Here is a 13813-nt window from a genome sequence, read left to right as displayed (position 1 = left end):
AAGAACAAACACCTGGAAGAATTAAAGAACAAACAAACAGAGATGAACAATACAATAACTGAAATGAAAAATACACTAGAAGGAATCAATAGCAGCATAACTGAGGAAGAAGAATGGATAAGTGACCTGGAAGACAGAATGATGGAATTCACTGCTGTGGAAGAGAATAAAGGAAAAAGAATGAAAAGAAATGAAGACAGCCTAAGAGACCTCTGGGACAAAATAAAACACACCAACATTCGCATTATATGGGTCCCAGAAGGAGAAGAGAGAGAGAAAGGACCCGAGAAAATATCTGAAGAGATTATAGTCGAAAATATCCCTAACATGGGAAAGGAAGTAGCCACCCAAGTCCAGGAAGCGCAAGAGTCCCAGACAGAATAAACCCAAGGAGAAACACGCCAAGACACATAGTAATCAAATCGACAAAAATTAAGGACAAAGAAAAATTATGAAAAGCAACAAAGGAAAAATGACAAATAGCATACAAGGGAACTCCCATAAGGTTAACAGCTGATTTTCAGCAGAAACTCTACAAGCCAGAAAGGAGTGGCACAATATATTTAAAGTGATGAGAGGGAAGAACCTACAACCAAGATTACTCTACCCACAAAGGAAACTATAAACAAGACGAAAAGACAACCCTCAAAATGGGAGAAAATATTTGCAAATGAATCAGCGGACAAAGGATTAATCTCCAAAATATATAAACCGCTCATGCAGCTCAATATTAAAAAAAAAAAAAACCCAATCAAAAAATGGGCAGAAGACCTAAATAGACATTTCTCCAAAGAAGACATACAGATGGCCAAGAGGCACATGAAAAGCTGCTCAACATCACTAATTATTAGAGAAATGCAAATCAAACCTACAATGAGGTATCACCTCACACCTGTTAGAATGGGCATCATCAGAAAATCTACAAATGACAAATGCTGGAGAGGGTGTGGAGAAAAGGGAACCCTCTTGCACTGTTGGTGGGAATGTAAATTGATACAGCCACTATGGAGAACAGTATGGAGGTTCCTTAAAAAACTAAAAATAGAACTACCATATGACCCAGCAATCCCACTACTGGGCATATATCCAGAGAAATCCATAATTCAAAAAGACACATGCACCCCAATGTTCATTGCAGCACTATTTACAATAATCAGGTCATGGAAGCAATGTAAATGCCCATCGACAGATGAACAGATAAAGAAGATTTGCTACATATATACAATGGAATATTACTCAGCCATAAAAAGGAACGAAATTGGGTCATTTGTAGAGACGTGGATGGACCTAGAGACTGTCTTACAGAGTGACGTAAGTCAGAAAGAGAAAAACAAGTATTGTATATTAACACATATATGTGGAATCTAGAAAAATGGTACAGATGAACCAGTTTGCAAGGCAGAAATAGAGGCACAGATGTAGAGAACAAACGTATGGACACCAAGGTGGGAAAATGGGGTGGGGGGAGGGTGGTGGTGGTGGTGGGATGAATTGGGAGATTGGGATTGACATATATACACTAATATGTATAAAATCAATAACAAATAAGAAGCTGCTGTGTAAAAAAAATAATAAAATTTAAAAAAGAGGATAGCAATTTTAATATAAAATAAAATTGAAGACATACATTAATTTTTTTAATTAATTTATTTTTTGGCTGCGTTGGGTCTTCATTGCTGTACGCAGGCTTTCTCTAGTTGCGGAGAGTGGGGGCTACTCTTCGATTCAGTAAGCAGGCTTCTCATCACAGTGGCTTCTCTTGTTGCAGAGCATGAGCTCTAAGCACGTGGGCTTCTGTAGTTGTGGCTTGCGGGCTATAGAGCACAGGCTCAGTAGTTGTGGAGCGCAGGTTTACTTGCTCTGTGGGATGTGAGATCTTCCCAGATCAGAGCTTGAACCCGTGTCCCCTGCATTGGCAGGCAGATTCTTAACCACTGCACCACCAGGGAAGTCCCTCAAGGCAGAAATTTATGAGACAAAGAGAAACCCTTCATAAAAGAAAGATATTAAGATGATAAAATAATTATAAAAAGATACACACCTAAAAATATAACCTCAAAATAGTTAAAACAAAAATGGCAGAACTATGAAGACAAATCTGTACAACTATTGTAATTAGAAAGCTAAACTCTATTATATATTGCGTTAAAATGAGAGACATTTCTCTTTGATAGGTCAAATAAATGAAAAATAAGAAAATATATAAAAGTTTTGGTTTATATGATCTATAATCTTGAATACATTGGCGGCAGTGGTGAAGAGAGTGAGCTTTAAAATGGGTAGAAAAAACTATTTCTTCCAAACAAATGTAATGTTCACATGTACTAGGTCATCAAGGAAGCCTCATCAAGTCAAACTATGCTATCTAACTTTAATGCTATATAGTTTGGAATCTCTACTAAAGTACTGTACATGTTTGAAAAGAATTACAAACTACTAAATTCTCTTTGGATTGAAGAGGGCATTTTTACAGGGATTAAAAATACTTTGATCTGAACAGCAATAAATACCATGTTAAAATGTGTGGGGTACAGCTAAAGTAGTACTATGAGATAAATTCATAGCTTTAAGTATATTTATTAGAAAACAATAAATATCGAAAATAAGCCAAATAAGCTCAAAAATGAGAATAAAAGTCAATGAAATAGAGAATAGCAATCTAAAAACAATAACAAAAAAATTAAAGCTAAAAGCTGACTTTGAAAGGACCATTTAAGATGCATAAAATTGATTAGTAAAAAGAGTAAGATGCAAATAAGATAGAGAGTGAAGAAGGAGATATTATGACTGTCACAACATATTCTTAAAAATAATAAAATAGTATTATTAACTATATGCTAATAATTTTGAAAACTTAGACAAAATGGATAAATACTTGAAAAAATAAAGAATACCAAATTTGGCAAAATAATTGAATAAACCAATATGCGTTAAAGAGAGTAATAAGCAAGTTCTTTTGCTGAACAAACCAGTCATAATAAAAATTATATGTTTAATTCCCTCTCATCAGACTATGTTTTAAAAAACATATATTTGTAAATAGATTTCCCCATTAAAGTCTTTATTTTTGTTCTTCTTCCTATGGGACCAACTATAGCTCACATTAGAGCTCTGGGGGAGAAATTCTTAATAAAATAAATTTGGGGTTCAAATACAAATTTTAACATGTGTGAGATATAATGCATGTGTCTGACACTTAATAAAACTCTGTAAATTTTGTAAAAAAAAAAAAGATATTTAAATAGTAATAAAAGACACCCTCTCCTTCTTCACCTGAACTTCAAGCTCAGTTTTACAAGAGAGTATTAATGAGCTTTCATGCAACAGATAATCCTTACCTTACAAAGCTGTTGCAAAAAAATAGAAAAAAGAAAAAGACTCCTTAATTCACTTTATATTGATCTGGTTAGTATAACCATAATTCAGCAAATTATAGTTCTGTTTGGTTTACGAGTTTTAATGCAAAAATCTTAAATGAAATACTAACTTACTGAATCCAACAGTCTATTAAAAATAATGTAACATGATCAAGTTAAGCAATGCAAGGATGGTATAATATTAGAAATTTAATTAATGTAATTTACCTCTATAATGGAATGAAGATTAAAGGAATGTGATTATCTCAGTAGATACAGAAACAAATCATTTAATAAATTTCCAAACATTTCCAATAAAAACTAAAATAGCCTTCTTAAAGGCTGCAACAAACATTGTGCTTAAATGGGGAAATTTCTAAGCATTTCATATAGTATGGGAACAACATAAGAATGCCCACCTTCATGGCTAGTATTTAATGTATACTGGAGGTCCTAGCCAACCAAGTAAACATAGAAAATAAATAAAGTGTATAACTGATGAAAGGGAGGAGAACAAAATTCTATCATTTATAGCTGACAAAATCATTTACATGGAATTTACAATCTAATTTACAATAGAATCAACAGATAAACCAGTAGATCTAATCAGAGCATAAACAGTTTGCTACTGCTGTAGTCTACAGGGAACTCTACTCAATGCTCTGTGGTGACCTAAATAGGAAGGAAATCCAAAAAAGAGGGGATATATGTATACATATAGCTGATTCGCTTCGCTGTACAGCTGAAACTAACACAGCACTGTAAAGCAACTATACCCCAATTAAAAAAAAAAATTAAAGGGAAACCTCAAATCAAAAGAAAAGAAAGAAATGTAATAAAATACACGACTTAAATTTATAACAACTAAAAATAGTTAGCAATTAAACTAACAGAATATACAAGACTTCTGTAATGAAAACTTATGATTGCATTAAAGACCAAAAAAGATGGCCTGACAAAATAGATGTAGCATGTTTATGCATGGGAAAACATCACAAGAATATCAGTTCTCCCCTAATTACAAATTCATTGCAACTTTACACAAAATTCCAGGAAGATGTTTTGAGAAACTTATTTATTCTAAAATGTATGTGGAGGAATCAAGGTCCACAAACAGCTAAATTGGTTTTTAAAAATAAGAGAGTGCTTATCCTACCAGACAATTAAAAGCCAGAGTATTAGAACAGTTGTGATATAAAGGAGACGCCATAAGTCAGAGGGGGGAAAATGAATTATTAAGCGGGTTGAAATCAGAAAACCACTTAAATATATATGGAAAAATACAAAGCTGGATTCTTACCTCTCACCATGAACAAAGGTTAACCCCAGATTCATCATTTATTCAATAAATATTTATTGAGCATCTACTATGGGTGAAGGACTTTTCTAGACGCTGGATATATGCCAGTGAAAAAGGCAAAAGTCCTTGCCATCTTTAAAACCCTAACTGCAGAGGGTAAAAGTATAAAGCCAGTAGAAGAAAGTGTAGGATAATTTTTTCCCCACGATCTTGGAGTGGGGAAGGGCTTGTAAAACAAGGATCAAAAAGCACAAAGCTTAAGGCAAAAAAAGCACTTAATGGGCTTGATTACCTCATAATTAAATCTGAGTACACTTTATGACCCACCCATATAATCCAGAGGAAGTCTTTTACACCTCCATAAAGAGACTTGCTCAAGGTTGCTCATCACAGTAGCAGGGAGTTGGAACCAACTTAAGATATCTCCATCTCTAGAGGGAAGCAAAATGTGGTGGATGCACGCTGTGGAATACCATGCATCAGTTAGAGGCCCTGGGTTAGATGTACACTCAACAATACGGAATAGAACTAAACATACTATTGAGTGAAGAAAAGTAATAACAGAATTGGAGCAATAGCACCATATCATGCACGTAAATGTAAAAGATCTATAGTCACAACCAATTCTGTATATTCTACAAGGGTGCACACATACCAAGGGCATGTATCAAATAGTACAGAGCTGGTTCCATTGAAATGGGAATTAGGGATGAAGGGAAGAAAGATGAAATAAAACAAGAGTCTTGTACGGGTTGATGGTGGTAAGGAGTTATGAACAAAGGAATGGGATTAACTCTACTCTCCATACCTAAGTCACTTGGACCACAGCAGAGGGAGGACTGTTTGAATGCAGGATAACTCCAGTGAGTTCAGAGTTCTTTCTTAGATTTGGCTAAAACTGCCCTCCTATAAACACCCGGCCATTGGTCTGAGTTCTACTGTCTGGCATTGTACCCAGTGAATCTTCACGCTCTTTCACGGAACAGCACTTCGAACACTTGAAACGACTGCTTTAGTTTATTAAGTCCTCCCTCATCCAGTCCCACATACTCAGAACTTTCAGCTGTTCTTCACATGACCTGTTCAGGGTCTTCTAAATTTCAGGGAACTATAGCATGACATCCACACTAGCTATTAAATGTGGCTTGCTCGTTTGAAAAATATGCTGAAAACCCACTGGGGACCAAGCATCATGTAAGGTGCTATGCATAGATGCTCAGAAAAAAGGAGATCACTTCTATGAGAGTTATAACTGAAAGGTCTTGAATTAATAGTCACGTTCTACTGGATTTTGAAATGTATAAAGCTCAAACAAATCTCTGCTATCCAGAATAAGTGGCCACATTTTATGTATATTGATTTATTCAGTCATTTATTTAAGAAATATTCACTGAATATATTTTCTGTGCCAAGGATCGCTGCAGGCTCTGACAACTGGAACATGCTTCTTTGTACCATGGAGAAAGAGTCAAAGACCCAGGACCCTGGAGAACAGGTTTGCTTCTGGTGTCCTTTACCGAACCAACCAGAAGGATTTGGTTCCCTCAGCTCTCTGAATATGGCTACAGCGCACTTCTTCTGTACTATGGTTTGCTGTGACCCGAAAGTCAGAACGGCTCATGCTTTGGGGTTCCAGCCACAATGTCTGTTCATGTTTCCTAGAAATCTAAGTTCCTCTCTTTAATAACTTTAAAAGGTAAGGCTAGTGGGGTGAAATGAATCACTACGGTTTGAAGATGGGCGATAGAATGGGCATAGAATTTGGTACATTCCACACTAATCAGGTCTTAATTTAAAATGTGAACTAGCAGAAAAATTCAAAGGGCCTTAGAACCAACGCGACAAACCCTTCAGGAATGAGCTTCTAGTCAGTAATGTCTCTGAATGGGGCACAGGTCTGTGCCGCATGCATTTCTACGTGCTGTGGAGGGTTCAGGGAAGACCCAACCGTGCTTTAAAACCTCGTTGGGAACAGGGACCACACCTTCAAAATCCCCGCACATACCACAATGAAAAACTACATCCCTGCTGCGGAAGTGGTTAGTGCATAAATGAAATCAGGCAGAATCAGAGAGCAAGTGTCTCCAGGGCAATATTTGGCAGGGATCAAGGTTAGAAAGAAGGTGAGTAGCCCAGGCAGGAGGGAGAAGGGTGCATGAGTGGGTCAGGGCTCCCACCATGACCAAGACCAGCACAGGCAGGTGCAGGGAATGCGTTGGCTGTTTGGGGAGGGCTGGGATCCTAATCTCTTGCGGATGCTCTATACATGTCCATCACTCCAGGGCTCCCCAACTCCACTGGACATAAACAGGCTCAGCAGAGAGGCTGGGGCATTGTGTACCCTTCTGCTTAGCCACTTGTTTTGTAGATGAAGAAACAGAGAAAGAAGAAGAGGTTTGTCTGCAGTCACAGAGCCAGGACTGGAACTCAGGCTCCTAACTAGCAGCCAGCGCTCTCTCTTCTCTCTCCTCTGGTCACGTGGTTGAAAGGGGGCTGTCAACTGCGATGTAGTGGTGCACCTTTAACAAGTCAAGGAGAATAGGTTCAGGCTGTCCTATTGCAAGAAAGAAGAGTGAGAGGGGAGAAGGGGTTTCGAAGCTGCTCAAGGTGTATGCATGGGAGGGAGGGCAGGGGGAGTGATTTCTCTGAGACTGGTGGACAGAACATCTTCAGTCACTCACACCAGGAGAGTCTAAATTGTCCCCTAGAGTTTGGCCTTGCAGACCTACACCTACAGGAGAAGCAGGGTCGTTGGTGAGAGCTATCACCCCATCTCTTCTATAAGTGCTTTGTCCAGTCTCCTTATCTTCAAGGCAAGACATCCACATAATCGCTGTTACTGTTCCCTGGGGAAAAAAAAAAGCAGAAGACCAACCATGAGGCTCAACACCCAGGAGTCACACTGACCAACACCACTCAAGGGAAAGACTTCTCCCCAGGCAGAGGGTGATCTTGATGCCACATCCAAGTGACATCTTCAAGGGCTGGGGTACCACAGGGAGCTCTGCTGGCAAAATAGGGGGTCTGTTTATAAGTCAAACATCAGAGTTTCCAGGACCAGATGCCTCCACTCACCAGGAGAACACCTGTGCCTCCCTCAGAGTGAGAACACCTAAGGCTTGTTCTAAGGAGGCCAAGGGAAAGGGAGGAAGAAGATGAGCTAATGGGAGGAAGTTCCCACTTTGGTAGCTGAGGATTTGGGAGCTTGCTCTGCCAAGGCTGACCAAGCATGGACAACTGGTATGGCGAGACTCTCGCCCAGTTCTTGGGGACGAACTCTAAAGGGTTCCCCTGCTGGAATTTGTGGTTATTTTATCATCGCTGAGACAAATACTACCACCACCCCAAGCATCCTGAGCAACTCATCTGGGTTTGCCTGAGGACCGCAGCACAGGTACATCCCTGGGTTTCTACTCTGCCCCCTTTTATTCTTTTCTGTAAGTTACGGTAGAAAATGGCCGTGGGACTACATCTGCAGCTGAACCTATAGGAAGCAGGTCTGCATGGGTCGCTTCTCCTCTGGGTGCACACTCCTCTACGTGGGGGAAGGGGGACAGAGAAAATGGTAGAGGAGGGTTTTGTGGGTTTTTTTTCCATAATTAAAAAGCCACGCTTAGTCTTGTTGGGGAGGTGAGAAGTTTGCTCTGGCAGTCCAAAGGGAAACTTTGCTATAGACAGAGTACAATGGGTGTGGGGTGATTGCAGGCTCCCCAGAACTCTCTGTCCTCCGCCCTTCTCCCTAGCTAGCACTTCTGCTCCCATCCCCATCACCTACCCACTGATGACTGAAATCCCTTTCTTGGGGCTATCACCACACATCCCGCCTTGAGAAGACAGGGTTAAACTGTAAATGTCTCAGGAAGTCTGAGTTAAATTCAAACTATGTTGTAACGGACAGATACTAGATTCTCTTCTGAGAGCAGACTTCAAGGGGTGTAAGCAAGAGTAGCTGCTTGGGATATGATCTCAATTCTCTGCACTCAGATTTACTGACCATCTCTCCTTTTCCACCGTGGCTTAATAACTTTTGGGGTGTATCTGAAATAATTACTCCCCTAACACTATATAAATGAATGCTTAGCAAATATTGAGCAAAATGTAACAGGATGAGGCTTGGGGAGAGGGTTGAAGCAATTTTCTCGTTTGAAAATTCTGCTTGTTGGTCATCTATTCCCAAACCCGTGTTGTGTGCACAAGGTCACAGAATGAGTTTGAAGTCAGCTCTCGGAGAGTGCTCAGGAACCACCCTTGCTCCCCGGGCTGTCCAAGCACAGAGAGCTCTACGTGTTTGCCACCTCCAGGAGCTCGAAGGCACCACTTCCCAACAAAATGGAAAGTGCTCTTCATAGAATGAAGCTTTTTAGAGCTAACATCATAGAAAGGGACAATTATCTGTATCGGTTCTGCAAAGTAGGCCAGTGGTGGAAATGGGACTAAGGTTCCTGTCTGGCACCCGTGTGAAAGTTATTTATCATAAATACCATCTAGCTTTATCTTCGATCTTCTCCATCTCAGGCAGGGACGGGTTCTCTTTATTGGCCTTAAAAGGTGAACCACCAGCCCTTGATTTGGTTTTTCAAACTTGGAGATCAATTCCTCTAGGTTTGGAAAGATCTGTCTTTGAACGCCTTCCACGGTCTGCAAAAATGCAAGGAGATCACTCATCATCGTGCAATTGTGTGTGAAAGATGACACTTCTCAAAACAGTGGTTTTCAGGGCTGCCTCTGAGCGGTGAATTGAAAACAGGTGGCCGACACTTCTTGTGTGGGAGCTCACACCATATGCAATACCCAGAAACCCTACTTTTCAAAACGGAATTCTGACTTGAGCTACTCTGAGTAAAGAAGATTAACAATCAAAGGTCCCCACCTCAGTCTGCAGTATCGAATGAGCTCCCATTCTTGGCAATTTGGGGACAGTTCTTGTAGGTACCCTGTGGAGGGTACCCCTCTAAGAGCTTATGTCAGAGTGTAGGGGACTAATATGGGAGGACTTCTGATGGGAAATGCAAAATATGCAACTTACGTACTTGACGAATTCAGACTCTCCATGAGAGGAAAACAAGACCAAAAAGTCCCGATTTAAATTGAAAATGGGAATGTCAACATGACTCAGGTAAATTGTGAATAGTTGTTTTCTCTTTACCACCTACAAACCAAGTACAATTTTCTAATATAATCTTATAGAAATAATTTAAAAACACAAGAGCTTCTTTGGCTCTTATGTATTTGATTTTCTTAATGATCATTGTGGTTCTCTTAGGACCACGGTGTTGGTCTACAGAGGGGTGTGGACAGGAAGGCTCTGTGACCTGGGGTGTGGTTAACCTCCGTGACAGAGATGCAGGCTGACATGGAAGTCAGCTCTACGAAAGGCTGTCACTTCAGCCCAAGGCAGCATCCATCACAGGCCCTGATACAGAGCTGCTCCTCAATGAAATGCCCCTCTGTGTCTGTTATAACTGATTTGGATGCCTCTCTGTTTTGTTCAGACAAGAGACAAAATGGGGTATTAAGGAATTATCCAGAATTTCCCAAAATATGCACAAGAAAGAAAGAAATGTTTTAAAATATGTTGCTTTAAAAGCTGCAAAAATATTTTTTAAATTTCCATATATAACCTTCACCCATACCCCAAATGTGAACATTTTATTGTATTTGCCTTTCATTCTCTCTTTCTAGATATATATGTGTATGTATATATGTATACATATATGTATTCTTTTTTTTAAAAAAATTATGAGAGTAAGTTGCTGACATGATATCCCTTTGACCCTAAATACTTCGTATTTCCTAAAAAGCAAGAACATTACATATCCACACTAAAATGAGGAAATTAATCGTTTTTTTGTTTTTTTTTTTTTAGGTACATTTGTAACTAAATGAACAGACTTGACCAAAGGCAGTTTAGAATATCAATGGCCATTATAGGGAACTTTTTTTTTTAACATCTTCATTGGAGTATAATTGCTTTACAGTGGTGTGCTAGTTTCTGCTTTATAACAAAGTGAATCAACTATACATATACATATATCCCCATATCTCCTCCCTTTTGTGTGTCCCTCTCACCCTCCCTATGAGGAAATTAATCTTGATGCAATACTATTACTAATCTACAGACCTTATGCAGAGTTTGTCAATTGCCTCAATAATGTCCTTTGTGGCAAAAGAAAAATTACATATATGTGTGCGTGTGTGTGTCTGGGGATCATTGTATATTCTAATCTCTTTCAGATAGTCACAATGAACGTTAGCATATTGAAGATTCTGAGAAATCCTGCAGTAAAAAAAATCTGCTTAACCTTTATGCAAGTGTTTCAGAAAGATTATTTCAGGAGTCTATGTTAGTAATTAAAGATTCAATGACATTTATTATACTCTATTTCCTACCAGAGAAGTAACTTCAAAAGAAAAAAGGTTGTTCTGCTTAGCTCTCAGTAAACCAGAAACATTAAAGAAATCCCTAAATTGCCAGTTGACTGATGCTCCCCTTTGCATTTTCATACAGCTATGGTGTCCCCGAATGTTGACTTCCTAAACATTCGGACCTCTCCCCACCTTACCTTTCCACCCATATCCTGTTCGTTGTTTAGTCTTGTAATTTGACAGTAGTCTTATATGGAGTTCAGGTTGGTATATTTGACCCCTGAAGGAACTTTGTGCCTCTACACTTTTGAACAACAGCCTTGTTTTTCTTGAAAATGGAACCCAACTCTAGTGCATTCCTATTTCTCTCAAAGAAAGACAAGGTTAACTACTGATCTGATTCTAACTCTGCACACTGTTTCCCTGTTTAGAGTGCCTCTTCATGGCATCTCAGGTTCAAGAGATGTTCTCAGGTTTTTCTCCCTCCAGCTTGTATTGTTTTTGTTATAGGAGTTCTTGTATGTTCTTACCTGTATATTGTAATACCCATGTTTCTCTTTGAAGATTCGGTATGTGTAGACCAAATTTTTAAACCTGTGGAAAGATGACTGTGTGAATCACAATGTTCTTATATGCAAATCCGGGTAACATCTACCACTGTATTTTGTGTGCAATGCCTTTGTCAATCTTGGATCCCAAAATGAAACTGATCATTTTCAGGCCTTCTCATCTGTGGGAATTTGAAAGAGAGGTTTTAAAATGGAGACCTTTATTCTATGGTGGAAGTCTGGGCTGTAGCAAAGAGAATAAGGAGAGAAATTTTACAGTTTCCATTGTCTTGGTATTTCTCTCTAGTTTTTTCACTTAGCCCTAAGTTGATACAACATACAAAACACCATCAAACCATTCCTGTGTTGTTTATTAAGTGACAGGTCATTGACCTCATTAGAGATAGTTAATGTAACTAAAATAGAGAAGGTTGGGAATTTTGTGCAAGGAAGTGATGTATTGTGCTGTTGTGCCTCACTGGAACAGGAGCCACTGGGTAAGTAATCGAACTAGAATTTAGATAACAGACTCAATCGAGCAATTTCCAAAACAGGAAATAGCATACATTACCATATTTCTTCAATTCCAAGATGTTATCAATTTAATAATAGCTTTTGAGGAGAAAAATGCATGCATTAAATGTCTCTATCAACTGTTAACCATGTTCTGATTCCAAAGAAATATTAAAATGTAAAAAATGAGGATCAAAAACATTGACATGAAGTTCAAATTATCTGACTGATCGCTCCTCACCCCTTCACTTGCACCCATGCCAAAGAATCAGATGACCCATCTTTTGACTGAATTGGGAAGGCAGATAGCTATAGCTTTAAGGTACAGGAGACGTCATCGCTGATGATTGTCTGGTGGCTTTGACAATTGACTTCAAATCCCAATCCTTTTTGTGGGGTTTCCTGAGGCCAGAAGAAGCTAGTAGGTGTCTTTAAATCACATGACAAGCAACAAAAAGTTTTTACATGAATCCTTGTCTATATGTGACAAATTAAAGTATTCCACAGTCTGGGACGAGGTCTCACAAGTGTCTTTTCACAGAAGTATTATTCAAATAGGGATCCAAACAAGGTCCATACATTGCTTTTGGTTGCTCACATGGTTTCTTGAAACTCAACTATCATATAGCCTAAGTTAAATTCTTAAATAAATGACTTTATTTTTAATTATACTGTTGTATTATCAGCCTAAGAAAATCTTTACTAGAGGAGTTTGAAAGAATAAAACAAATGGAGGTTCTATATTAATTAATCCAAAAGCCATATACTTCAAGTTAGAAAGAGGGACATTGCTCAAATATAGTCTTATTCTTTGCAAAGTATTTTTCATGAAATAAGCCACATTGCAGTGATGTTTTACAAGAAATTGATTTACTGAATTTGTGATACCTATATGCATTTATTTTGGAATGTTTACCCCAAAAAATGCTGTAAGAGATTACGGAGCAGTGAGATTAGTATCTACTTTATACAACTGCAATATTACTGGGTCAACATAAAGACTTATTGTAATGCCTCCTATTCTAATTATTATTTTATAGATGCCACTTATAAAACTTTTAAAAGATACATGATTTTTCAGTGTGCATTTACACTCAAGGCAGTTATAAAGACCATGCTTCCCCTGGGCCTTCTGCCCCTGTCACCACGGTGACGAGGGAGCCCCTCTTTATCCCCCAGCACTCACAGTCTTGCCTCCACCCTCTGCCTGGAATCCACTGGGTTAATCTCATCATGCCCTTTATCCCTGTTTGTTAGTCACTGCAAGAACCCCAGTCTCTCAGGATATCTTTTCTCCTGTTTTCTAATCCTACAAAGCTCTGTACAGCCTGTATTGTGTCCTCTCCCCAGCTCCTGAAATCCTTCCATGTGTTCTCTAGCACTCAAGGTCTGCCATCACCAAAGTCTCCTATGTCTTCAACCTATTCTCTAATCACCCCTGTCACCTTCTCACTCTAAGGGAAACCTGGCTCTGTCCCACGGACACTGCTTCCCCGGGACCCCACTAAAAGGCTGGTGCTCTCTCCTCACTGCAGGCCTGGAGGGGAGGCCCGTGCTCTTGCTTTTGCAGCTCTTCAGTGTTGTTTCCCATCTCCAAACCCTCAGCTTTGAGCTTCAAGTAGATTATATCACCTCCTACCCAATCAAGATGTCACTATGCTGACAGCTCCTCAGCTCTGGGTTACTGTGACTCATGTCTCCAGGATTTAGCTCCTAGCTCACTGTCACCG

At 39.1% G+C, this 13813-nt stretch overlaps 1 protein-coding gene across 1 annotated transcript in view; it reads right to left on the bottom strand.

Moving 5' to 3' along the window:
• Positions 1-1628: 1628 nt before the first annotated feature.
• SH2D1B (SH2 domain containing 1B) overlaps positions 1629-13813 on the bottom strand; it is a 38176-nt gene continuing 25991 nt past the window's right edge. The window contains exons 2-4 of the mRNA XM_082414731.1: positions 11553-11616; positions 9138-9294; positions 1629-7502 (exon numbers count right to left, since the gene is read on the bottom strand). Of these exons, the coding sequence (XP_082270857.1) occupies positions 7465-7502; positions 9138-9294; positions 11553-11616 (259 nt within the window). The 3' untranslated portion in view covers positions 1629-7464. The remainder of the gene's footprint in view (positions 7503-9137; positions 9295-11552; positions 11617-13813) is intronic.

This window comes from Balaenoptera physalus, assembly GCF_965194825.1.
Source record: "Balaenoptera physalus genome assembly, chromosome: 1".
In the NCBI taxonomy this organism is placed as follows: domain Eukaryota; kingdom Metazoa; phylum Chordata; class Mammalia; order Artiodactyla; family Balaenopteridae; genus Balaenoptera; species Balaenoptera physalus.
The sequence above is the reverse complement of the archived record's forward strand: the minus strand, read 5'-3'. Positions and strand labels throughout refer to the sequence as shown.